General features: G+C 41.7%; 2 protein-coding genes across 3 annotated transcripts in view; one reads left to right on the top strand and one right to left on the bottom strand.

Moving 5' to 3' along the window:
- Window positions 1-23,087, bottom strand: part of LOC133275469 (vesicle-associated membrane protein 2-like) — a 42,099-nt gene extending 19,012 nt beyond the window's left edge. The window contains exon 1 of the mRNA XM_061465442.1: window positions 22,804-23,087. Coding sequence (XP_061321426.1) covers window positions 22,804-22,805 — 2 coding nt within the window. The 5' untranslated portion in view covers window positions 22,806-23,087. The remainder of the gene's footprint in view (window positions 1-22,803) is intronic.
- CUNH17orf50 (chromosome unknown C17orf50 homolog) overlaps window positions 1-27,310 on the top strand; it is a 62,815-nt gene that overhangs the window by 31,886 nt on the left and 3,619 nt on the right. Inside the window, exons 1-3 of one of the 2 annotated variants that reach the window (XR_009745538.1) lie at window positions 21,739-22,591; window positions 23,222-23,295; window positions 26,845-27,063. The exons of the other annotated variant lie outside the window; for it this stretch is intronic. The gene's annotated coding sequence lies outside the window, so the exon portion shown is untranslated. Of the gene's footprint in view, window positions 1-21,738; window positions 22,592-23,221; window positions 23,296-26,844; window positions 27,064-27,310 lie in introns of those variants that run through there. 2 annotated transcript variants of the gene reach the window in all.

The raw sequence follows: 27,310 nt of genomic DNA on the forward strand, positions 1-27,310 counted from the left end.
TGTAGGGTATAACCACACATGGTCTATCAGTTCCCAATATAACCAACAGATTTTTACATAACTGGGAGTGTTGCTGGCAGAAGACATGCTTTTGACTGAGGTTTTACTTTTTATGTTCCTGACAGAATAGTGGAAAATGTAAAAATTATCTGGAAAAGACCTCAGGAGTTTATCTTGACCATTCCCTTATCTCCAAGCAGGACTGACTTCTGCTTCAGATCTGAAACAGGTTTGTCTGCCTCAGCCTTGTCTGGCTTTTCCCCCCAACAATATTTGTACCAGACATTTTGATGGTTCATTTAGCACTTTTAACTCAAGCAAAGCTCCTAGGACACCAGTCAAGAGCCATTAATCCCTGCAAGTATGCTTTGTACTATTTAGTCTTAGGGTCCCTAAGAGGGGACTGGCCAACTTTATCTGTAGTATTGGGCCCTCAATCATGAATCAGCTGAGGGACCAGAATACCTACAAAAGAAAGAGTTGTGAATATGAAGAGTCCCAGAGCCATGAAAACCTTAGCAACAAGCTCTTTATCCAAGAAGTCCTAGAGTGACTGAACATCTACACAGCAATTCAGTACAGGAACACAAGTAATTTTCCTTGCTGAGTTTGGTAGAAATCATACTGACTCTGCAAGAAGTGTTTACAAAACCGTTTGCAAAGTACATTTTAACCTACGAAGGGAACTGTTCAGATCACAGCAGAGTTCTGTCGTTGGTTGTTCTCTTTAAAACCAGGTTGATTCAGAATTAGCTAACTTCCTAAAAACACTTAATAATATACTTACAAAAATGTTAAAATTCGTTTGTGACTATTTAAATGAGTCAACTGAGACAAAGACTACCAGAAAGATAAAATGCAATGTTATTGGGAAAACAGATTTTGAATCCCGATTCCAGTGTTCAAACTGAAGAAAAAATGACAATTAATCCAGCCTAAATGAAGAGACCACATTTCATGTCTTCCATCAGATTTCAAGTAAAAACAACTAACAGCTTGGGAGTAATTCACTGAATAACAATTCTCAGAGATGACTTTCAAATGACTTTTCAAAAATCATAGTTAGATGCTCAGACTTCTCATAGGCAATTGCAAATTGAAAAGTCAAAGACATAATACACTGTGAAGTACTGATTCACTTGAAAATCATAAAAGTTACTAGTGCAAGACATCATTATGCAGGCTTTAAAAGTAATTCCACATATAGGTATGCATGAAAATGTGTGTGTATCTCAAAACCTCAAAACCAGTGACCATCAGAGCTCAGGGAAAAGATGCTAGACATTAGATCACTGTGCAGGCTAGCTAACAAAAGCATAACTGCTTAAAATTAGTAAGTTTTAAATTCAAATGGTTAAATGAAGGCTAGATTGCAAATAAAAACCTGAACATCAACAAACCAATGTTTGATGTGATTCAAAAAAACATATAATGACTTAAAAAAAGTGACCTGTGAAATGACAGAGCTCCACAACACAACAAGTCAGAATTTAATGGCATTTTGGCTTTAGTGTACCAAGTGCAGTTCATTTGAAACAAAAAATGCAAACTCAACATCTAGTTGCTTTAATTAATTAATTTTTATCAACAACTGCCAAATCAAATTTAGGATAACATATATGTTCAGTGATTATGCTAATCTCACCACACTGCTACATCCAAGTTATCCAAGTAAATGAAAATCTGTAACTTGCAGAAAAAGCCAACTTTGTTGACAATCTCATCTTCTGGGGATTTGCTAATTTTAAAGGCTTTCTTTCTATTTATTGTGCTCATACACTCCTTATATAAAGTCACTAAACTTTAACAGAGATTCCCAAGTCTTTCATGAGTCAAATGAACAGCATACTCTTTCGAGTAACTAACCATTCATTATCACCATCTCGCCAACACTCATCCAACCATGCATAGTTAAACCAAGCTTATTTTTTACTTTGTGCTTACTAGGGAAGGAAACATGACCAAACCCGATACTTTAAATTCCTTTCTCAAGGCAGCACCTGTCTAATTTTTGACTCCACTCTTGCTTCCTGCTATAATTTTCTGTGGATAAAGATGCACCAAACTTAGAGTTTCTCTCCAGTACGTTTCCTGCAGGACCTCAGAAACATCAAAACATTTGAGTTAATGCATAGTACCACAGCTTTGTAAATTTAAAGACAAGCTCTTACTAGTTGTGACAATTGTGTTGCATTCACATGATTACCAGCAGCCATCATATGTAATGCACCATCTGAGCATATGTGGATTAATACCAATACTTCTGCAAGAAGCTTGAACCTAGCACATGAAAACAATCTATAACTGGTTATTGATACCTCGAGATCACAGAACTATGTTCCAGAGAGCCTGCTGCATACTTCTATATACAATCTTTCTAAATGATGCTGCAACAATAAAGAACCTTACTCTTTACTAAGCATTTTTTCTTATTAAGATTTTAACTAACATTTAATGAGATAAATTTTAACTCAGCCTTCAAGCTTGCACATGCAAGTTTACATCTGGAACTAATTAGAGACTTTATTTACCTATCTACCTGGTGGCATGTGCAGGTAGTTCAGAGATTTCTCTTGAATTCATTAAGATTACTTTCCCACCATCTTAAAGGAAAAGTGGCCAGTCTGACACAGGTATTTTACTTGTGAGTAATGCCTTGATGAATTGCATTTAATCTGAAGAGCCTCCTACTCATGTAAATTCAGAGCATTCTGTCAAGTGAATATGCCTGAATCACATCTGTCTGGTTTAACTTAGACTGAAAAAACTGACAGTGATCGCAGTCCTCTCATCATCTTAAGGAAACAATTTTAGTAAAAACATAACTGTCACAACTCCACAATATATCTGGCAATGTCCAAGGGGCTTTTAACAGCAGTATATAGCTCCATCTTACCATACTAGATGTCGTGTGGTACAATTGAAGACAATTGTCAATGTCTGAAAGGAAAGAACATTTTTGCTTGATTCAATTATAAGAAGCAGTAAATAAGAGTAGGTATTAAACTATTCTGACTGTATCCATTAAATAAGGATGCTTTACAGAATGTCTAATGATAAATGAATGTACTAAGACAAATGAAAGAAAGAAGAGGCAGGTCAGTCTACTAATTCTTGCTTTCATTGACTTGTCAGTTACTACTTTGAAGATACCGACTGGACTCACAGCTTTCCCTGTGTTACACACCACATAATGAAACAGATTTCAGTAAAGATGCCGAAAGAAGTGTTTTAATAATGGCTTGCTTGGAAACAAAATGTACCAAAGCAGGACAAATATTCAATCCACTGGCTTATTTATTTATAGAACAAACACTCCTGGTATATGATGCTACTTCTTCATTTTGTGTATAATTTCTGCCTTTTCTGCAGTTACGGCCCCAGTGAGGTTTCATTGACACCCAGACTAGGTCTTATCCCTTCTACTGGTCTAAAACATCAGCAATATTCAGAAATACTCCATTATTCCTAAATACTCCATCATTCACTAAAAAGCAACTTTTACAAACTATATTATGAACTGTTCCATGAGGAACCAAACCAATAAAGCCAGGTTTCAGATCCTAAATTGCCCCATCACCAGAGTATCTGCAGCTTACTTCTGTTACCAACTTCTAAGACTTGCTACCTTGTAATTCTTCCAGTTCCTGCCACATCCACCAGCTGTTCTCCACCCTTTTTCCTTCTAGTGAGCATTAGAACATTTGCTCTAATGTGTGGTGAGGTCTGGACCATCCTTGCATACAGCCAACCACAGTAACCAATAGCTCATGAACTTCTCTTACAACTTTTCCTCAGCTAGCAACAACAATTTGGGCCTCATCTCTCCCTAGCCACTGATCTCCCAACAGCTTTTAGGTGTTTGTATTTACAAGGTCTTTACCACTCCATCAAGTTCAGCAGACCAGCAGACAGGCAATCACACAGACTGCGTGTCATTGGAAAGGCAGGCCAAAGCCAGCATCATTTAAAAGCCTTCCATGTAGAGATCTTTGTAGCCTCTGCTTTTGCTACTGTTATTCAAACATTTGTTATGCCTCAGTCATATCAGTGACTCTCCCCTTGAGGAAGACACTGTTTATTTTACACAGAAGTGGTATAACAAATGAGCAGCTATCATTCAAAGGATGTTGCTGCTTTTCTTCTTTTCTTCGGCATTCAGTTATTCACCTGCCCTGAATGAAATAAGAACACATAAATGTGGGGTGCTTCGAAAGTACAAATTAAAGCATCTACCACAAATGTTTGTATTGATTTCAGTTCAGAATAAAACTTAAAACTTTTTTTTTCCTAAAGTCCACATGCATAGCCAGTGAATAAGAAGGTGTAGTCCAAACACAGTCCCATTAAGAAAAATCCTACTGGAAGAGTGTGATGGAAGACTTCAATTCTAAATACCCGAAGTACTTTGAACCTTCTTATAAAAGTCAATTCCAAAAGGCTTCTGTTTTCACCACAGGCTCACATTGCAAAACAGAAGAATCATAGAATAGTTGGAAAGGACCTTAAGATCATTCAGTTCCAACCCCCCTGCCATAGGTAGGGACACCACACACTAAACCATGTCACCCAAGACTCCATCCAACCTGGCCTTAAACAATGCCAGGGATGTAGTTGAAGAATGTCTTATTGTACTTGCCTACATTACTTATTAACTGATCTCATGTGATCAGTTTGATGATAGACTGTAAGGGTCATATGGGATTTATTTCCCAACACCTCTTTCAAGAGTTTACACATGTGGGTACACAGAGACATGTACATACACCTATATTGAGTTTCTATAACTTCCCATTTAACAAGCCATCAGTAACTTACTGCTTCCCAACCTTATGTGTACCATTCACTATTTTTCACTTCCTTTTGTTTTAAAAATCTCTCAAGCATTTTAAAAATCCTAGGAAAAATGGTGGATAGCTCATATACAATAGATCTTTAGCCGACAAGAAAAGGTTGTGGCTTCAGTTACTTCATTTTGTAGGAGCTGAAGGTCTGCCTCAGAATTTATACAGCAAACGTACCAATCTTCAAGCGCTGTTATGAAGAGCTTTGTAATTTCTTAAGCCAGAGTAATTGGTGTGAGAAAAAATGAAGCTGACAGAATAGAAAGAAACTGGGGAGAGAAAAGGAACCCTAAGGAATAAATTACTTGTAACATCATTTCTCCAGTTTCATCCCACACAGACTCTCAAGTGGAAAACAGAGAGAACTCGTTATGCTTCACTGCATTATCTACAGACCCCAAAATCATCATTTTTGTAGGACAGCTCAAAGTTAACCCAGCCACAGGTCCACACTGACTCAACTGCACAACAGACTTCCCAGCAAGGCAAATGTGGAAGCTACAGATGGATGGTTGTACTACCTGCTATGTGCTGTGCGGTGAGATCTGGGCTCCTTAATTAAGAAACCAAACCAGAATTGAAATAAACAGCCTCTGGAGGGAAGCCTGAACAAAAAATCTTTAGTAGAAAAAACCTACATAAGTATTTAAGAGATTCTGATTGGGTGAAAGACTCATAACAAGCCACACATGCCTTTCATGACAGGTTAAGAGGTTTATAGAGAGTAAATGAGTTAAAAAAAAAAACAACAAAACAAAAACAGAGCAAAAAAAAAAAAAAGAAAAAAACCAACAAGATTTCCTGTAGATTTTCCCTGTTACTGCCTGCTGGAGACCCTTTCCTAACCTGAACAAATCTTTCCAAATTCTTTAGCACAAAGAGTATTGGCTAGGAAATCTACATTTTATTCAGCACTTGAGTACTTCACACACTGAGTTTCTCCTGTTGAATTTATAATACAGACAGTCCAAATTCATTTCAACCCATGGTTCACATTTACTGTGAGGGGCAAACCCTGATCCTCAGGCTTGACTGATATTTTTGTCACCTGTCAATCTCTATCCAAAACCTATTAAAACCAAGAGAGTAAATGTGCTTGTTCAATAGCTAGTGCAGGATGAATGGTCCTTTACAGGGAGTTTCCTAGTGTTGCTTCTGTTTGTTGTCTTTCTGAGTATTTAAATCCCATCCGAGAGAATACACAACGAGACACCTTGATTCACAGCATCTGTAATGCAGGAAAGTCTGTTTCTTGTTTGTTAGCTTATAGGGACAATCTTGCAATATTTGTCCATGATCAAGTAGAGCAGAGACTCTGAATTCTCTTGTAATATCAAACACTAACAGCTTTAATGTGGATCTGTTGTTCCTTTCAAGCAAATATGGAAATTAAAGGAACACCCAAAGCTCTGTCTCAGCCACAGTAATCCTGTGAAAGCAGTGACTCACCTTGTAATGGCTTTCCATAAATTAGGCAGCTAAAAATGGGTAGGAAGCGTGAAACCATTAACACTTCCTGTAGTGTAAATTCTCTCACTGCATGTGAAGAAAATCCATGGCAGTAAAAATAAGAGAGATGAAGGTGTCAGCACCCGTCATGGTTAGATATGTTGCTAATAATTCAAATCTTCATCCTTTGGAGCGTATAGTCTTAGAATGAATCATTCTCTATTTCTTTTTTCAAATGAAAACTGAGGTTTGTTGCTCCCTAATTCCATATGTTTTCTTCCAAGCTCTTAAGAAGAGAAGAAACTGGTATGGCTAATTGCCCAAGTTGCCAGCACCATAGAATCATAAAATCCTTTGGGTTGGAAAGGACCTTAAGATCCTCTCATTCCAGCCCCCTTGCCATGGGCAGGGACACCTCACTCTAGACCATGTCCCCCAGCGCTTTGTGCAATCTGGCCTTGAACACTCCCGAGGATGGAGCATTTACCACTTCCTTGGGCAACCTGTGCTAGCACCTCACCACCCTCACAGTAAAGAATGTCTTGTTTATATCTAACCTGAACTTCCCCGTTCAAGTTTGAACCCACTGCCCCTCGTCCTACAGTCCCTGATGAAGAGTCCCTCTCCAGCATCCTTGTAGACCCCCTTCAGATATTTGAAGACTGCTGTGAAGTCTCATAGTAGTACCATACTATAGCAAGCTTTTGTATGTTATCATCTTCTATACTTCAGCACTGAAATGGAAATGACTGGTGGTAAAATTGACAATATTTAAAAGAAAAGCTACACATAGCTTTGGGAAACCTTGCGATCATGAGATGGTTGAATTCAAGATCCTCAGGACAGTGAGAAGAGCGTGCAGCAAGCTCACTGCCCTGGACTTCAAAAGAGCAGACTTTGGCCTCTTCAGGAACCTGCTTCGGAAGGTTCCATGGGATACAGCCCTAGAGGGCAGGGGGGTCCAAGACTGTTGGTCAGTATTCAAGGATCACCTGCTGCAAGCTCAGGAGTGTTGCATCCCAACCAGAAGGAAGTGCAGCAGGAGGGCCAGGAGACCTCCTTGGATGGATAAGGAGCTGCGGTGGAAAATTCAATTGAAAAAAGAGGCTTATAATCAGTGGAAGCCAGGACAGGCGGCCTGGGAAGAGTACAGGGATGTTGTCCGGGAAGCTAGGGACCAGGTTAGGAAAGCTAAGGCCCAGTTAGAATTAAACTTGGCTAGGGATGTTAAGGATAACAGGAAGGGATTCTACAAGTACATAGCAAATAAAAAACAGACTAGGGACAACATAAGCCACCTCAGGAAGCTCTCAGGAGAACTGGCTACCCGGAATTTGGAGAAGGCTGAGGTTCTGAATGACTTCTTTTCCTCAGTCTTCACTGGCAAAGGCTCTGACCACACCACCCAAGTCTCAGAAGGCAGACACAATTCTAAGAGAATAGACAACAGCAGTGTTTTGTACTCATGTTGCTCTGCTTCTTCTGGACTATGCACTCACTGGAATATATTCCTTTATGTAGTTCTTTCTGGTCTTTGGGGACAGACAAGAGAGACTGCTGCTCTTGCAGCTGCTGTAAAAGAAGGCAAGGGATTTTCTAGTTTAAAGTGAAGCTGTTTAACAAAAGGAAACACAATTATATTTTTAATTAAGTTAAATATATTTGATTTGAAGTTGCCTTTGAACTGGAAGTAACACAGTTCCTCCATCAGTTCAGCCACTTCTTGGAAGTTAAAGACAAATCATACAGCAAAAAGGAGCACTCACAAAGCACAGGCAGTGCTGATGAGAGAGGTCTGGGAGACTAGGATTGACCAGGGCCTTCATCCTTCCCTCACCCCATCTGGTAACACCACCTCTGTCATAGCATACGGTCACAGGCACAATACTGCACTTCTAATTGCACTCCAGTCAGTACTGATCAGCTCTCTATCAGATCATCAATACAGGCGGTGTCCCACATATGCCACCTTTTCATGTCTCCAGTCACTATACAAATCTACTGCCTTTTCCAAATTAAACTTCTGTAGACAGGAGGACAAGAGGGCCTTCTTTATTAAGAACTGTGAAAAGGCAAATAAGAAACTGACCCAAGGCAGAGGGCAAGTGGGGGTTGCTAAGAAGGGCAAGTAACAAAAATTCAATCTCACTCACTGTAGACATCACTTTCAATACAGGAAAGCAGTTTTATGGAGATGGAACTGCTCAAACGCACAGAGAAATAAACCAGACTGGCAAACAGCAACACCTACCAATAGTTCTGGGTGGATGAGCATCTCTCAGTAGATCCAGCCCTTACTTTGTAATTAGTACAGGTGAGCATCCTGGTGCATGAAAGCACTGGCACAAGTCCCCTGGCAATTCTGCTTTGCGGTGGGACTGGAGGAAGGATGGGTGACTAAATGGGACAAGAGAGGTGCAGCTTCTGCTCAGCCACACAAGCCCAGGGGAGCCTTGGACAAAGTCATCGGATCCCAGCTTCTTGAGAGGCATTTCAAACATCTGATTCCCACATCCCGTACAGTGAGATGTGTATGCCACTGTGAGTGAAATCTTTGAGGATCTGTCTTTGTGCCTTAGCTGTAGTTATCTGTTTCTATCTGGTACGATTGTAAGGCATCAAACACTGCAGCAATGAAGAAAGCACATAGATACCTGGACCAGTACAGATGATCTTTCAGAACAATAACATGAACAAAAGTTTTCCACAGTTCTTCACCCATGACCATTTCCTTGCTCACCAGAAAGGTTTCTGCCTTTTTTCTCTTCTTTGATAAACCCCATATATTTTTCAGCCTAGCAGAACCTAACCAGGCTATTAAAGTGACTTTAAGAGTTATTACAATTACTATGAGTTATTAAGATTTATTATTTTATTAAGTTATTATTAAATAAGAAAGACTATTTATTGATTTATTATTAAGAGTTATTACAATCAGTCTGAGAGGGTCCAGTTGGACTATAGAGTGATTTAGGCTCTAGTCAGCAGCACAGAGCACTGCAATAGAAGAGGAATTCAGGACTGCAACTCCAAGGCTAATTCGACACCACATAAGTGATGACACAAGGAAAGAAATGCCTATTCCTGCTAATAGCCCTTTAGTTACATCGTGTAATCTGAAGTACTTAGCTAGCCATCTAACTATCCTTTATGTCCAACAAAAAAAAAAAAACCCTCACTCTTCCCTATTTCGCTCTTTCATGTTTGAACCTAATATTTTCTCCAGGTATTTTTTTGTCATAATCCATTAACTCCATGTGCTTTGATCCTTCCCATAGGGAATTTATTTTTCTCTCTTCAAATATCTCTCCTAGTGAACAGATATTTTCTCCAGTCCATAGCTTCTGTTCCCTTCACGTCACAGCACGACTGCTTTTTTAATTCTTCTTTAAATTTTTAAACATTTAAGAAATCAAATTTCAAATTAGAAGCAAGCCAGAAAAGTTTATTCTTGATGGAACAAGATGTGACCTCTGATGAAAAAAATGTAAAAGACAGGCATTGTGCACACACTGTTGAAGCAAATTCACTCCTCAAAAGGTTTTGTGAAGCAGAGTAGTTACAGGAGAGCAAAGACAAAGATATTCAGTTAGTCATAGATCAAAGGTGAGGAAAGAAGCAGAAAAGAAAGAGCAAGGTAGAAACAGTTATATATTACCCCAGTAACCCACTCTATGTTGGAGCAGAACACCTTTCCCTCTACCAACACCATATTGTTACAACCTCTTGCTCCTCTACTTTGCTTACCACTTCACTGGTACTTCCAACTGTATGTATCACCCAAGACCAGGCACACTTGCAGGGGTTACAAAGAGCAATTAAATAGCAGAAGCCACCACCCTGAAGCCACATTTCCAGCCAGTGAATAAAGGTTGTTGCAGGGTGGTTTATTTCCTAGTACTCTGAGAGCAGAAACTTTCAGGAAGAGGGCAGAAGTCTTAACTTCTTTTGAAACATCAATATCCGGAGCACTGTGATGGAGGCGCAATCGCACACTAACTCAATTCTGTGAGAAAATGTCGAGAACATAAGCAAAGGGACAATCATTAAAGCTATGGGATTATCAAAAGCACATAAGAGAACTGCAATTTTTACTCGCTTATGCCACCTCAGTGAAAACCAGGATGTTCTCTTAACACTTAATTCCCATTAACACTTCCCAATTCTGAAGGGAAAAAAGAATTCCATAAAATATATATACAGTGGCTATATTTGTCTTAGTTTTTCAACAGGATTTTAATTTTTCTTTGGTTCATTTCTCAGTGTTTATATTGTGTAAATCTGTGCAGTGCTGAGGTTGCCAAAACCACTGTCATTAAAACACAGAGGGCTATTTTGATTGGGTTTAGCCTATTAAAACCATTATCCTTGGTTCAATCACTTGAACTTTCAAAATCACTGAATGTTTGCCTGATCCACGTTGTTGCTCTAGCCTGGTGTACCAGATATAAGACACCCAGGGCCTAGGGGGCATTTACACATTTCTCTTGATTTCAGCCAATTGTGTATGGCTGATAGAGGACTATTGTCATATTCCAACAATCAGTTTGCTTTATTTACACGTGTATTACAGACTGCGGATAAGAAGGAACAAGAAAGATGCTAGATGCATCCTTTTCTACCTAGTATGGTATTACACAGTCCATACCTGAGCTTTATGACCGGGGTTAGTTCCTGTACAGTCAATAGCCACACACTACTCCTGTATGAAATGTACTCTCTACTCTGATGCTACAAACACAACTTCAAATAGTTGTTACTGGTTTTTCGTCATTAAATTTGCTATGAAGGATACCTCTGCATAGAGAAGATAAACACCAATAACACATCCTACGTAAAGCAAAGAACTACTGGAAAGAATCGCGTACTCTTCAAAGCCAGATTTACTGAACTGGGACAAGAGCCACCTCAGTGGACTGGAGATGAATCCCCAGAAAGGAGAGGCTGAATTCCAGCACTTTAATTTCTCAGACAACTTCTCCTTTTCAGATAGTCTGAAAAATAAACAAACCAAATTTCCCAAAACAACCCATTTAATGCACACATAGGCAAAACCCACCAGCCTCTCAGGACCGTATTTCTAAAGACAAAGCAAAACACTAAGTTGTCAAATAGAATACACCTTGCGTTGTAATGATCATATGCAAAATAGCTCTTGCACAGCATCATGGAAACATGTAAATTGGGCATTCTGTATGCACATTTGCAGAAAGCAGCTGTCATTAAAAACACTGACAATCTGAACAAAATCTGCATGCTTCTAGGCAGAGGTGTTCTTTCCTGCACTGAATCTGTTCTCACCTAGAAACCTCACACTTCTCACAGAGTATTAACATCTTCTCTCATAATCTTTGTAAGGTCAACTTACTTGTTTTTTTGATCTCTGAGTTAAGCACCTTGAGCATTTACCTGAAAACGCCCTAAAGCAAGTTCCATATAAAATCTGTGTTGTACTTGGATATAGAAAGTTCTACTTTCTTCTTTTTTTTTTTTACTTCTTTTACTACATTCTGGAAAAGTAAAGGCTTCTCAAGAAAAACCCTGGTTTGGTTATGGCAGTAACTGTAAAGAATTCCCAGTTGCAAACACCCACCATTACTTGGGCAGAGATCTAGTAATTAAAGATAACTCAACTGAGTCCTTGGGTCTTTGTCTTTTCTTCTTAAAGAAAAGGAGAGCCAACTACAGTATCTTCTCTTTGTTCCATTTTAAAGACAGAAGGGCAGACACAGCACTAATTTCCTTCTCTGTGCAATAGTGAGGTGGTGTGATGTCTAATGTTGCAGTGGGTTGTGCATCCCAGTCTATCCTTGTGTCCTCTTCATTCAGCCTCTCTGTAAAAAGCAAGATGAAGCAATCTCTTCCATCCCAAACTCCTGACATATTCTAAATTAATTTTCTTCTGACCTCAGCCTACAACCAGTCTTCTCTGTTATGAAAGAATGAAGCCAAGTTTGCCTAGTTTATTCTCTCAAAGATAGAGCGAAGAACAGATGAAAATTATTCTACTCTAACCAAATTGAAGAAAATTGTAGCTCAGAGCAGAGGGATTCCCTTTGTTTATGTGAAAACACAAGGAAATTACTGCAATCCTGCCACCTATCACCACTGATAGCCTTTTGGGAGTGGTGCTGCTACTAGAGTCCCAAAAAACACGCTGTCATCCAGTACAGATAGAAAAGCTATTTCCATGGGAAGTTAGGCTACGAGCTGTCTGTCACTTGGAGCTATAGTTGATGTTTGCTGGTTGGTGAATCTATCATCAATCTATCATCAAGCCACCTCAGGAAGGGAGAAATCTCAAGTACAGGCAGCCAAGTCACATTTGCCACTGGGAAGTGGCAGGGGAAGGTGGACTTTGAGATAGACTATCTGCAGGTTAACAAGGGACCACAGCAAGAACAACAGAAACTGGATTCAGCGCATGAGTCATCGCTGAAGACACAACCCCCTGGAGCCCGTGATGTGACTGTGCTGTCAGGAAACAGCACTGGCTCTGCGCAGCAGGCTGCAAGCATAAACACCTGTGCTTGTCTCCTCTTCCCCACACACTCACGAAGTTGCTATCCCCTATCTGTTACTCACAATACTTCACCACCACCCTTCAAATAGGAGTTTCTTATTTTGGAGAATTTTATCCTAAATCCTAGATGACAATCTCTTTAAGATATGAAGAAATCTTTATCAAGTACTTTCCTTTGCTACCTACATGCATAATCATAGAATCATAGAACAGTTTAGGTTGGAAGGGACCTTTAAAGGTCATCTTTTCCAACCCCCTGCAGGGACATTTTCAACTAGATGTGGCTGAACCCACAACCACATCCAGCCCAGACCTGAATGTCTCCAGGGATGGTGCACCCACCACCTCTCTGGGCAGCCTGTGCCAGGATTTTACCATCTTCATTGTAAGAAATCTCTTCCTCACATCCAGCCTGAATATCCCCTTTCAGTTTAAAACCATCACCCCTCATCCTGTCGCAACAGACTCTGCTAAAATGTTTCTCCCCATCTTTCTTATAGGCCTCTTTTAATAACTGAAAGGCTGTAATAAGGTCTCCCCAGTCTTCTCTTCTCCAGGCTGAACAGCCCCAGCACTCTCAGCCTTTCCTCATAGGCAACCTGCACCATCAGTTTCAGCAAAGGTTATAGGAATAAACATAAGCCTTTGAGAAAAAAAATCTTTCAGCTAGGAGAGTTGGACAAATGGTTGTATACATCCAAACACTGAAGCACAACTGCTCTGGTCCAGGCTGGGGGAAGAGCTGCCTTCACTGTAAACCACACCCAGTCCTACAGACAGGTACAAGCAACGCTAGAACAAATCCAGAGACAAGCGCCATCACCAAACTAAAGGAAGAAAAAGGTGCAGTTTAAACCAAACCAATATCTGGTTAGTCACTGGTTATGTTTTGTTAAATGTTTTACAATATTTTGGGATTTTTCAGGTTCACTCCAAGTATGTAAGGCTTGATTCACTGGGAGTTACCTTCTGAACTACATTTTCTCCTACTTCTTTAATATTTTCATTCACGTTATTCAATGCTACTGCAGCACTGCAGAGTGGAAGTGCTTTGAACAGAACAATTTAGCTTTGATCTGAGCCTGATCTAGAGCCAGTAGCCATGCTGCCTCTGAGGATTTTGGATTCAAGTTTCTAAACAGATCTGACCTCTTGGACTCCTTCCCTCTTTGCTGGGTAAGACTTTCTTTTCTAAGAAACTTCAGGACTAGCAACTGCTCAGTTCAATCACCCAGAAGCTTTCTGGAGTGCTCTTACTTTCTACAGGAATTCCTCCAATTCCTTGCTACAGATTCCTCCAAGATTAGAGCAAGTTACTCAGAAATCCTGGTACTTCTTATTCACTGACAGCGCACAGGAATGAGGATATTTCCAAGAGAGAAACTCTGCTCTTCTCCCTGGGTACAGTGCTCCCCTCCCCAAGATGCAGGCTCCCTTTCAATTCATCCATACACACCGATTTCTTAAGCTTTTTCCTCCATCCAAATGCCTTTGATTCTGTATTTGTTTTGTTTTAGCCTAAGCCAAAATGCCTTCTTGCTGCATAACAAGTTTGACCATGCAGACTGCTCATGGAAAGGCTAGGAGAGGGGGCTCAGGACAGAAAACGGGCTTTATTTCTAAACCTGTGGTGGTGAAGGAGATCTTCAGCAAACAGCTATCTGCAAGTCAGTAACAAGAAAAATACTAGCTTGCTTAGTTCAGAACTGGCTTTTCCAGGTGGGGGTTAAACAAGAAAAGCACCTGTCAGCTATAGTCCTACTGCTAAAACATTTCAGTCTCTGCACAGAACTTTAAACATCAAATTCGCTCATTTGCCCCTAGAGGTAACTGCATAAAACTGAGTGTCACAACAAAGGCAATGAACATGCTAATGCAAGGTTTGTTACTTAACATCGCTGCTGTAGCCACAGATCAGTTATGAAGACGAAATACAAAAGACTAAGTTACTTGATGTATACAAGTCAGTTGAGACATGAAAAATGTGCAGATCAGTGTCAACATGCCAAGTCACACGGGGCATATTCTGCCTTTCCATTCCCTTCTCCTAGCTTCCCTAAAATGCTCAATGCAAAGAGAAAAGCATCAAAGTGTTAAGTGACTTGAAGTATTTCTATGTTTATATCATCTAGTAAACAAAGTTGCTGAAAAATGTCATGGTGTGAACTTCATGTGTGTGTGGGAGACAGCATCACAGCTGTCAGGGAATGACTGTACAGCTCCTTGCAGGAAAGTAGTCAAACATTTCAGAAGCAGACTTTTATAGCCTGGTGGGATCTCTGCTGAACACTTGGGATACCCAGACTGTCAACTGCTTCCAGGAAGATATCTGCTGATTCATCCTGGCAGTGCCTGCTCTCAAGCTGAGCCCTCCCCAGATCCCAATCAGCAGAAAGGCTCTCAACCACAGCACTGACACCAGCTCAGAGAGTTTTGCCTTGAGATTCTCTGGTAAACTGATGGGCTACAAGTCATCATCAAATCTCAGTCGGCTTTGGAAGTGTAGGAAGCAAACCAATCCCCAAAGCCTTCTGGAAGGACTGTTTTTGTCACTCAGTGCACTCGTGATGGTAAACTAAGCAAGCCATATTTGTACACAACTGTCCCCTGTAAATAGGGGCTCTTCGCCAGAACCAGTCCTAGCAAATCAGGCCTGCAGCATCCACCACTCTCACCGTATACAAGGGATGCAAGGTCATTCTGTTAGTTTCGCTTTTTGATGCTCAATCTCATGCCTGTTTCAGAATATTTGCATTTTTACCAACAGGCAAGCCCAATTATCTCGTGGTAACTGCTTTGTAAAATCTGATTCCACCCAGGATGTTTGGCAGCACAAAGTGCCATGCCAGTCAGCGATGGCACAAAGTGCTCTATGCCTTTGAGGGTAGATGACAACTTTGGTTTTGCTGCCGTTGATTAAAGCTTTTTGTTTCTTTGTTTCCTTTCCACTTTCCCCATCTGAATTGTCACCATAGGTGACAACTGTTGCGTACAGCTATTCTCCCTGTGCACACACTGGAAATGGATACTACTGGTGATGAAGGCAAAAGAAGGAGGAACCATTCTTTATCAGAGCTATTGGCAAACCTAGCAGGACTTCAGGAACCTTTCCCACAGACCAGCCTAAAGAGTGTGTGTGTGTGTATGAGAAAGAGCTAGAGGTTTTTATCTTTTAGAACCACTGTTGTTCAGGATCACTGAGAGCAATAAGAAATATCCGGTCTTAAAATTCCTCTCTAAACAACATACAAGACACTATCCCATGTAACAGCCTGTGCCAACAGCTGGTGGATAACAGCAGATCAGGTTTATGCTTTCAAGCAGCAGTGCGCTTTGCCTTACTGCAGCACGCTGTAATTAAGGCCCTGAGTAGGGCCAGATTCACTAGCATGATAAAGAGGAGCTATTTTTGTATGTGAATTCAAATGAACGAATGTAATTTCTAACCATTAACCTCCTGAAGTAGATAACAAGTGGGTTTAGGGATAATTAATGATTTTCATAGTTTCTAGGGAAGCTTTACCAGGACCCGCATATTTCTGAAATGCTGGCACATTGCCCGACTCGGGCCCTCAGTGTCTAAAAGGGCAACTAGTGCCTTACAATATTCCCCCAGATCCCAGGGCCAGCACCCCTGCCTTTATGTGGGTGCAGAGGAGATGCCTATGGAGCCAGTTCCCAAGTGCTTTCCTTCACAGATCCACACAGTCAATTATACAGGCAAGAGTGTTTCAGTAGAGCTGAGTACTTTGGGTGCATTGCTCACTTTGAAGGTTCAGAAACTGATTCCAACAAGAACTGCAGTTCACAAGGCTCACTGGGAAAGCTCATTTCTCACCTTTTCTCCAATGGTGCATGAAATCTAGGCTGGGAAAGGAGCTCTGGAGAGGCAGCAAAGATGCTGGGCTAAGGATCTGTCCTTCTTCTGAAGTCCAAAACCAAGAGGTACCTGCTACCAGCATGGATATAAGGAGCACTCTTTGCCAAGCGTGCCCATAGAGCTTTCCTGTATGTCTCCACAGATGAAGGATCCACCTCCACAGCCATCCCTGAAGCAATACAGTCCTTGGTGCTAACTCAGCAGCCACCATCTTGCTAGACAAACCAGGGATTAAACCCACCATTTCCAGTAGCTACAAACTGAGCTGTAAAAGCCACAGCTCTGTAGCAGTGGGTGACAAGTCTTAGCACACCACTCTTTGGTAACCTTGTCTACTACCAGCAACTCCTGTCTCTTCCAGTCTGCTGCATGGGACAGTGAGATTTGCTTTTTAATTATCCAGTCAGAATTTTTAAAGTTAAATGTATAAATTCCCCTCTGGATCTGGTGTGAGCGGCTTAACGGAAAATCAGCATTTATCCAGTATGAGGCACTAACGACAGTTCAGTGCAGCACTTACCATTGTATATTTCCTCCCTCCAACTCTTCTAGACCATGTAAGGAGTTTTATGAGCTCTGTGGACACTTCCTTTCCTTCTTAGACTCCTGCATCGGGAAGCAGGACAAATCACAGCCTCTGGCATATTCCCACTGCCCAGTTTTTCCATTTCCAGCTTTTCGCAAAGGCTGTCTCAATTCGCATGGTATTGACATGTTTCATAATAAAAACTCCAGTGAAGTTCACAGCACTGATTCCTCACAAACCAAACCGTCAACAGTCTGATACTTAGAGAACACAAGCTATAGCCCTGATGTATAAATAGTCAGTGACAGCCCTTGATTCAAATACATTTACTGGTTCACATTTAGAGAGCACTGTGGTAAATGAGAATGTACTTTAAAAAACAACCAAAAAAACCACAATTCCTGAAACAATGTGGATTTTTTTCTTCTATAATGTCATCGTGGGAGAATTTCTATTTTCTAGAATAGAGTCCTCTTTGGACCCTGTGACACTGAGTCCATCAGGTGTAAGTTAACACCTAATAAATTAGATTTCTTTCTAATTAACTCTGAAATTGAAATACTGCTTTTTTTAATTTTTTTTTATTTTTGTTCCTGCATATTCTTTAAATTTTGCATCTGAAGTGGTTAAGGAACGTGGTCAGGTAATTCAGATCATTCGGTCAGGAACTTATTTTACCCGGTACAGAAGCTACAATGTAACTGCAACTGACAAAAAAAAAAACCCTTGCAAATGTACAGACGGATCTATTTCTGTGAGTTACTGTTTACACAGTAAAACATAAGGTGATCATAACTGAGCAGTTAGAAAAAAACAACCCACCTTGCAATCACTTGGTGGTTGTTCAGTCCATAACGGAACAGAGTTTAGGGGGCTCAAGTACAGACATGAGGGAAAAAAGGAACTGCATCATTGAAAAACACTGGTCTAGTTAATTGCTGGCAATGGCTATGAATAACGACAGTAGAGCACTGAATGTTGTAGGTGAGAGGATATTCTCTAAGTCATAATTGCTTAAAATGAGCAGTTCAGTCAATTTGACTGATTTAGCACAGTCTGTACTGTCCTTTCCAAAGGCACCATAAACATCTGGCTAAAGCTGCCAGAGAGAATAATCCATGTGTTCTGCCTCCTATAAATGGTGGCAGAAGAAGGGGAAGAACAGGTTTGTCCTGGGTTCAGCAGTAGCAGTCATGTTGCTCTCCTTTTCTCACACATGCTCGTCCACAGGCATGCACACAAACACGGGTTTGCTGGTATTCTACAACTAACTATTGATTTTTCAGGAAGGCATTAATTACGTAAATACCATCTAAAAAGGGGAAATGCTCCTTTGGGCAGACGAGTCAGCTTCCACTGCAGCCACTTTAAGTGTCCTGTAAGTTACTCCACAGCTGGAACCATCTATGCAAAATGCCTGGAAGTTAACAGGAACAAGCTACAGCTGACACATAGCAGAATAAATAAGCACTAAGTCACAAGGAATGAGACCACCAAACTAAACAGATTTGGGTTCCATCTACTACATATTCGCCTGTTTTGAAGACTGTTTATCATGACACATATTCACTTGTCTGTACTTGGCACATATAATTCCCAATAGCTCTCATTCTGAGACTTTCTTAGCTGAGGTCCTCCTGACACCATTCAGTTTGGTTTCTACACTTTCAAATACTCCTCAACCAAATATCCGAAAGCTTTATGACCTACTTGGGCGACCCTTATTTCAAGTGATGAGTGTATCAGGAATAACACTTAATGTGAACTGAAAGCATTTATTTCTAATGCAATACATGAAGAAGATTCCTTCTTTGTGGCATCATCCCAGTATGATGCAGCTGGCCACCAGATGTAAAACCTGAAGAGCTCCAGTGGACTCAAATCTTCCTGCCACCATGGATTTCCAAAGCTCTTTGGAATATATTTCTAAGGGTATACAAACCCTTTACCATCCTGGAATAGCTGCATCACTTAGAACATTTACTCCTCCATTTCATGCTGGTTATACTTTTATAGGACATGCACTGGCTACGTGGACTTTTGTAAGCCACTAAACTCCCTAAAAGCAGTGGATCAGGACTGTGTAGAGAACTGTACTAAATCGGTTTGTCTCTGCTGTTCAGTACAAGAGAAGGACAGGGTAGGGAGATTCTGCAGAGTATCATAAAATTATGCCAGCAAAAGGAGGGCTAAGTACTGTTCTGCTAACAGCAGGAGGCCACAGCTATGCCACTCTTTTCAGAGGAACTGAATAGACATTCAGCCAGAAGAGCCTCATTACAACTGGTGCAACCACTTCAATCCCATTCAGCCCCTCCAGGATGTACTCCTTGCTGCTCTAAAACAGGCAGAGGCTTGGGGTTTTTTTTAGGAAGGCCTAACTGCTGCCCGAGGAATGAGACAGAGCAAGGCAATACTGCCCCAGGGAGAGCCAGGTGCTTTGCTTTGCTGCTTGTCTCACAAAAGTTGTACCCTGCAATAGAGCACATTTGTATCGAATTAATGTAATCAAAGGCACCCTGCTGTCTGGTCACTGACCTGTCTGTAAACAACAGATGACATGATGCCATGAGCTTCTATTATATATAATTACCTATTGAGATGTGACCATTGTAAAAGAAACAAAACCATATACCTCACCTGCTGCTGTTAGTCTGTTTTCCAGAGAGGAACAAAGCCTTTAAGTGCCTCAGCTTTGAGCACCATTTTTTTTCTCATCTCCCTTCACTGCTCCTGATATCTCCTCCAAGTAAGTTTGTGGGCTCTCCCTTACAGCTGGAACAATCATAGAATCATAGATTAGTTTGGGTTCGAGGGGACCTTTAAAGGTCATCTAGTCCAACCCCCTGCAATGAGCAGGGACATCTTCCACTAGATCACATTGCTCAGAACCACATCCAGCCTGGCCTCAACTGTCTCCATCTTCCCAGCTGCACTGGCATAGCTCAACCATTCGCTGTTCTCGCTTTAGGACCCTCTTATACCCTCCTCCTTTCATTTATATTTCTTCTGTCACAGCTTCCTTTCCTCTGCTTGAAGCAAGGTAAAAGATGTCTGTTACATGAACATATCTAATCTGCCCTGGATTCTACTTGCTGTAATAGAGACCACAGGGACAGATTCCGACCTGATGTAAATCAGTGTAGGTCTGATGCACAATCATGAATCACAGAGAAGGTGGTGAATAAAGAACACTGGTCTCTGATTCCCAGTACAAGAGTACGATCAGAAAGAACCTGCTATCTGACAGCTCAAATCCAACAAGAAGCAGCTTTCACAGCCTCCATGGTCCAACTATGAAGCTCCTTGCCACAGGACACTGCAAATGGAACAACTGGACACCTTCCTGGAAGAACAGCACTGGGAGCCATGAAATACAAAGAACTCTCCTCAGGTTTAGACACTCCCTGAACCTTAAATCCCTGGAAACTGGAAAAGTATTCTGGCAATGCCACTGCATACCCACTGTTTCCTTGTACTCTCTTCCCTGAGCATTCCCTGCAAGCTTCTTTAGGGGATAACACACCAGGACATACGGAGCTGCCATTTGACCCAGTGAAGGAGTTCTTTATTGACACTAGTTCACACCAGCTGAAGACGCAGCATCGTGTCTCATGTGCATGCCTGCATACATGCATGAGTCCATGCTTGCAATACTCTGTAGCAGAAGTAACCTCTACAGTGTCTTTGGTGCTCACTAGCAAATAGCTTTTATATTCCAGTGAACTACAACTGTAGCTGCTGCTAAAAGTCAGTAGCTAATACACATTTATCTCTGGTGCTCATCAGTAACTCAGAAGGTACTGGGACATGATATTCATGCAGATGTTAAAAAAGAAGTTTTCATTACAGTATCTGGCAGTGAGACTGAAGCCAACTGACACTGCCAATGACAAGCTGCTTATTTGTCTTGGCTTTGTTTCCATTATCAGACTGAAAGTCTATATTGCCAAAACAGACATAAAATGCCTTCCCTTTTGCTTGTAATTTTTCTCAGAAGTCTGATGCAAGTTCCCTACAGAAGAAGTATGAATGACTTACACTAGCATCACCCTTTCTGCTTTATTTACAAATGCTCTCATGAACACCTATGTACACCAAGACTGAAATATACACAGGTTAAGTTAAACATTATCTGAGGTACTATTTTGTGTCTGAACAGCTTAGCTTGTGTAATACTGCAGCAGCAAACTCTACTATTAATCACTGAAGAACAGCTCACATACAAATAAAAGTATTTGATATCATCTGGCTCTTGATAACAACAGAACTAGGCAACAGAAGCTTACAATGAACTGGCTTTTGCTAGATGGAGTTCAGTATTTAAATGAGAAATCTTCTTCTAGATAACAATTTTTTTTTTCACTTCCAAAGAGTTCCTTCCTTGGGAAACATTTTAGCAAACATGGACAAAAGCTTTTTGCCCAAGATATCACATAGGAAGTAGCATTCAAGAACAAAGACAACATTTCAGAATATGAGATTGCGGGCTCTCCTCATGAAGACAAACGGTTACTGGAAATATTTTTAAAGTCATTTAATTGTAGATTGCCAGGACTGTTTCCACTCCTCATCTTGTCTGAATTAGCTAAGCTGCAGTCCTTTGAAGACCATCCGATACCAGCAGGTATTTGGTCCCACACACCACAGAGGAGTGACTGGTTTAGACATATTCCTGACTGTCCCTTAGGAGTCACTGGAAACGAGCAGCCAATTGAGACACTAGTAAAGTGATGCATTTAGTGACCTGAATTCTTTTGTGAATGAACAGGGAGACGACCAGCTCCTACTTACCTCCACACACTTCTGGTTTCACAATGTCTTTGGGGGTTTCATCACTGCCTAGCAGAGAATGTTAATGCTGTCATTCATGCTGAATGTAAAGACTTGGAAGAGATATTTGAAGAGATGCAAACAAGAAGGAGCAGACTATTATGAAGCGCTGCTGACAGGAAGCCATTGGCACTGGAGATGGTGAGGCTGAATGGATCAGACAGCTAGTATTTGAGAGAGAACATCGCATTAAACTGTGAAAATAAACAGCTGCGGATCAGCAGCACGGAGTGACTCAGGCTATGGAACAATCCTGACTCAAACCTGTTGAGGATCCTGGCCCAGCATTTCCTTTTGAGTAGTAATCCGAGTTAGAAATGTGTCAGTAATCCCCCCCACCGCTGCCTGGCAGCTGGAGGAACAGTGGACCAAGCCCCAGGCTACCAGCGGGAGCAGATGGATTACACTTGGATGCTGCTCGCCACAGACTCCGGCCGGCTGAAGCCAAGCCCCACGCCCTGGACCTCCTTGCTCGGAGTCTGCAGCTGCACGGATGCCATCCACAAGGAACGGCAGCCTCAGACACCGGTATTCCTGTTTCCATCCCGTCACCCCACCCCGCCGCACGTCCCACGAGCACCAAACCGACGCCGGATCCCAAAAGTTAATCCCCCCCCTCGGCTGCGGCAGCAACAGGGTAACGCCCGAGGCTGCACATCAATGCTCGCTCCTGTCCCCACAGCCGCCGTGAGCGTCCCGCCTGGGGCCGGGCCGTGGGGCAGGGCCCCCCCCCCTTCCCGGTACTCACATGATGGGCAGTGGCGCGGCTGCCTAGCGGCGCAGGGACTGCTGCTTCCCTCTCTAGCAAAGATGGCTTTCCGGCTCCGCTCCTGCTACCAGCAGTCTCCTAGTGTTGTAGGCACTGTTGCTGAGCTAGGAGGGGTAGGCACCGGCTACTGAGCATGCCTGTGCCTCACATCACAGGGTAGGAAGTAGAGGCAGGGCACGGGGTACCCCCTCCCCAGCCTCACGCCAGGCAGGAGAAGGTCCTAGAGCGACTCAGGCAGACCGAGCCTCCTGCATCCCGCTCCTGCCCCTGTCTCGCTGGGTGTGGTTACAGGAGCCGGGATCGTTCCAGCCGGGAGGCTTGAGGGTGGCTGTGGAGGTGAAAACCTTTGTGTGTGTCTGTAACCACCTTCAGTCTCCCTCTCCTCTGTAGAAAGAAGAAAGGGAAGAGAAAGGAAAAAAGAGGAATAAAATCACAGGAGGTGTTGTTGCAGTTTAATCTGTGCTGTCACAGGTGAGGACCTGAGAATGACAAAAAGGAAATTGTCTGGATTGTAATTCCTTCCCACAGTGTAGAGCAAATCCAGAGGCAGACAAGCTACTAGATCAGCCATTGCTTCTTGCATGATTCATAGAATACTAGACTGGTTTGGGTTGGAAGGGACCTTAAAGCTCATCCAGTTCCAGCACCCTGCCAGGGGCAGGGACACCTTCCACTAAATCAGGTTGCTCCAAGTTCTGTCCAACCAACCTAGGTCCAGTCATCCAATATCACCCCTGAATCCCTTTCATTAACATTAGCACTCTCTTTGTCCACCCCCTGTGTTCCTGTACAGATCAAAACTTCTTCTTAAGCAGAACATTTCTTCTGTTTCATCTGGAAGAAGTTGTTGCAGAATCATGAACAAACTAGAAATATTCTCATACTGAGTAATGTCATACATGGCCTGGATCTGGGAATAAAGAGAAATCAATAATAAACACGGCATGAAAACATTTGTGCGGCCCACCATTCAGATAACAGTTTAAGGAATAATGTTATTACTTGAGATAACTTGTTCCATTTTTCATGTAAAAAGACACTCCACCAGTCACTGCCTTCACTAACTTTCCATCAATTTCAGTGACAGGTAGCACAAGCTTTTGAGACCAGGTGTCTGCCCAAGCAAGTGGAAGGCTTACCCAGAACAGGAGGAGTTTTTGTAAGTGTCTAGACCTCAGATCTTGGTGTGCCTGTTGGGGATGAAGTACCTTGGTGTCATGAGATTGAATCTGTCTTTTCTGCATCTGGAAGCCAAAGAAAAGAGATGTTCCTCAAAGCGACAGGAAAAGATACAGGTACTAGGAGTGAGCAACACATCAGTCCTGATTTCTAAACTTAGTATCAACAAGCTGAAAATTTTCATGGAGAAAGAAAGGAACTGGGACTGTGAAAACACCCACAGCAGTGGTATAGAGCCCAGGCATTAGGACACTCAGTTATTGCCCAAATCCAGGCTCAGATGCTATCCCAGCTGGATTCAGATGCAAGCCTCTGGGCTGCCAGCTCTGAAGGGAACCAGCCCCTTGGGAACAGTGGAACAAACACCTCAGAGTAACTTAATCACAGGAACATCTCTTTCTTCTCCCTCTGGTGCCTGGGAGCTTGCTTGCTGCATTGAAGACCCGTCATACCTACTGCCACCAGAGGGTGAATCTGTCTTTTCTACTGAACCTAATTACTTGCATGAATAAATAAATACCACCTTGAGCCTTAGTTTTCTACATTTGACCACATCACTAAGGGCTTGCTCACACACTGCACTTGTAACAGCCTGGCCCTGGGAAACTTTACCTGATGGAAGTAAAAACCACTTCAGGCTGGATTTTCTCTACAAAAAAGCTGGATTTTAAACCAATTGTCATGCCCTGATGACAATAATATTCCAGAGAAGCTTTGAGATTTATCCATCTAGAGACCACTTAGCACTTGTCATCTAGAATTCCTCCATAACTCTTTTCTTGTGAGGACAGTTTACTTTTCAGACATCCTAGACAAAGATATGTTTGATACTCCTTTAGCATACAGCCACACCAAAACCCACTCACAGGGTTACGCCTAACATTGGGACCACATGCCACCAGGTATGTTATCTTAGTTCTCAAACCCAAAATACTGAGGAGGTGAAGAGTCATGCGTGGTCAAGAGCTCCTTGGACAGAAGGATCTGCTTTCTTAGACCTTCCAGCCCCTTCTGTGGTCTGACTTCCTGTCCCTACTGTATGGAGGGTGGAAGAAGTAACCGTGATGCTAGACCAAAGTTTGTAAGACTCAAAAAAGATCCAAAACTGGAAAACCCCAAACCCAACATGAAACAGTTTTAATATACACACTATCTAGAGCATGAGATGCAGTGTTTATGCTGACTTCGTGCCAGCTCTGTTCTGACGGAAGGACAACAGAAAGTACCCACATAAGCATAAAGGTAAAATGGCAGACAGATACTGCTTTAGCAAAATTGTGCCATTGTAAGGATGATGCTTCAAACATTGTGAACATAGTGCAGAATGAGCTTAGGCTAGATCAATGCACCCTGTCACATGAGCACAGCTTACTTCGATCAAACGCAGGAGAGCTCTCAAAACCAAATGAAATAACATCATTGGACTATGGCCTTTCTTGCTAAAGAATAATTTCCTACCAGCTAATGAAGGCATCACCATTCCAATCCAAGAAGGCTCATGATCCTGAAGAAAGTCCATATCTAAGCTGGGGCATATTTTCCTTTAGCCCTACATCAACTTGCCATTAAAGGCTACCAAAGCCTTCGGTGTAGGAAGAGATGCAGAGACACCTTGTGGTGGCAAAAAAAAAAAAAAAAAATAAAAATCAGAATTTGTTCAAACAGTTTAAATTGTATTGAATTAAGACACAGGACTGGATCAGGAAAGCTGCATCCTGGAAATACCTTGAGAAGTACTTCCCAAGTTGCTAGTGGTGTCATTTCATTTCTCCAGACCTCCTTTCCTGTCTGGCATCTCTCGCCCTGTGTGTTTGCGTGGCAGTCCCTGTCACAAAGTTTTTACCTCTTGCTCTGTTGGGTTCTTTTACCCCAGGGGATATCAGCTGGGTCAGGGCTGCTGCAGATGGGGGGATGGCTGTAGAAACACTCTGTTTCTGGAAAATAGCTTCCTTCATCTTTAACCTGCCAGACCTGGGTAGGAAAAACTATCTCATCCATCAACTGTTGTGGGGTTTTGTTTGGTTTTTTTGCCCCATCCATCCATAATACTTTGTCCTGAAATGCTGTCTGTAAACATGAAGGCAGTTACAGAGACACCAGTGGACTGCTCAGGTAGCCTACGAATGAAAGCAGTCAACAGCAAGCATCAGTGCAAATCAGGTTTGACATCTGAAGTCCTGCAGGTACTAGACCTTGCTTATAATTAACTAGAGACGAGCTAAACATACAACACTGAGGTTCCTAAAAGTGCTGTCCCCTGCTGCTACGTGATCTTCATCTGAAGGAAATGTATTTTCTCCCAGATCTACAAGTAGGATTCCCATTTTAAAGAGTCATTATAGGCTTATGGACTGACCAGCTAATGAAGTAAATCTCAGGGCTATCAACAGTAACACCATTACTGGTTTGGCTCACAGATCAGAAAAACACTATTCTGTTGCTAAGTGTGAAAGGTGAGGACAATCAATTGGTATATTGAAAGTAATGGTAGTCAAGTTTGACAAGATTTAAGGAAAGAAGAAAAGCATGGCAAAGAAACACGATATTTAAATACTGGGTATTCAAATCTCCTGACCTGGTAACGCATGTTAAACGAAGTATAGAAGGGATTCCTCCTACATCATTAGAGTTAATTACACTGGAGACTCAACATAGCCAGCCAACTTCATAGTTAAAAATTAAATACTCTACAATATATATCCAAATTACAATTTCTAAATAATTACTAACTAAAAGGCTTTAGAAAAGACCCTTTCCATTTATCTTTGATTCTTTGTCACCAATTCCCACATACTTACACCTGTACTTTCAATGTTACGCTTTCCTCTCTTGATCTTTTAGATGAGTGGAATTAGTACTGAAAGATCCTGCAGTGAGAAGCCTTTGAAGCTCGCTTCTCAGAGGTAAGAAAGATTCCTGCCTCCCCAGTTGCTGACTTTATTAGCCATGGATTGGTCTGTTCTGCAAAGCTTCACCTCAGCACCGCTGCATGCCTGAAACAGGTCTCAAACTTGCAGATTATTTTGTCACAGATTAAAAACTGAAGTCTATAATCGTGAAGTGTACAATTTTCTTTCACTGGCAACTTTGATTCATTCCTTAATAGCATGGTAATTCTTTAGTGACAGTTTCCTCTTACAGGTCAGTTAGCTGTTTGCATCTTCTTTTACAGTCTACTCTGCCATTTCTGTGGAAGAAACAGGTTCAATTTACGTGGGTTCTGTTAAAAAGCTGGATGTCTCACTACCAAGCATGAGTAGGATGTTCCTTCAAGATAGTTACAGTCTCTTCTTAACGTGTGTAAAAG

This window comes from Pezoporus flaviventris, unplaced genomic scaffold, assembly GCF_033815535.1.
Source record: "Pezoporus flaviventris isolate CSIRO_AGI_PZ_B2104156 unplaced genomic scaffold, CSIRO_AGI_Pfla_v1 ptg000040l, whole genome shotgun sequence".
Classification (NCBI taxonomy): Eukaryota; Metazoa; Chordata; class Aves; order Psittaciformes; family Psittacidae; genus Pezoporus; species Pezoporus flaviventris.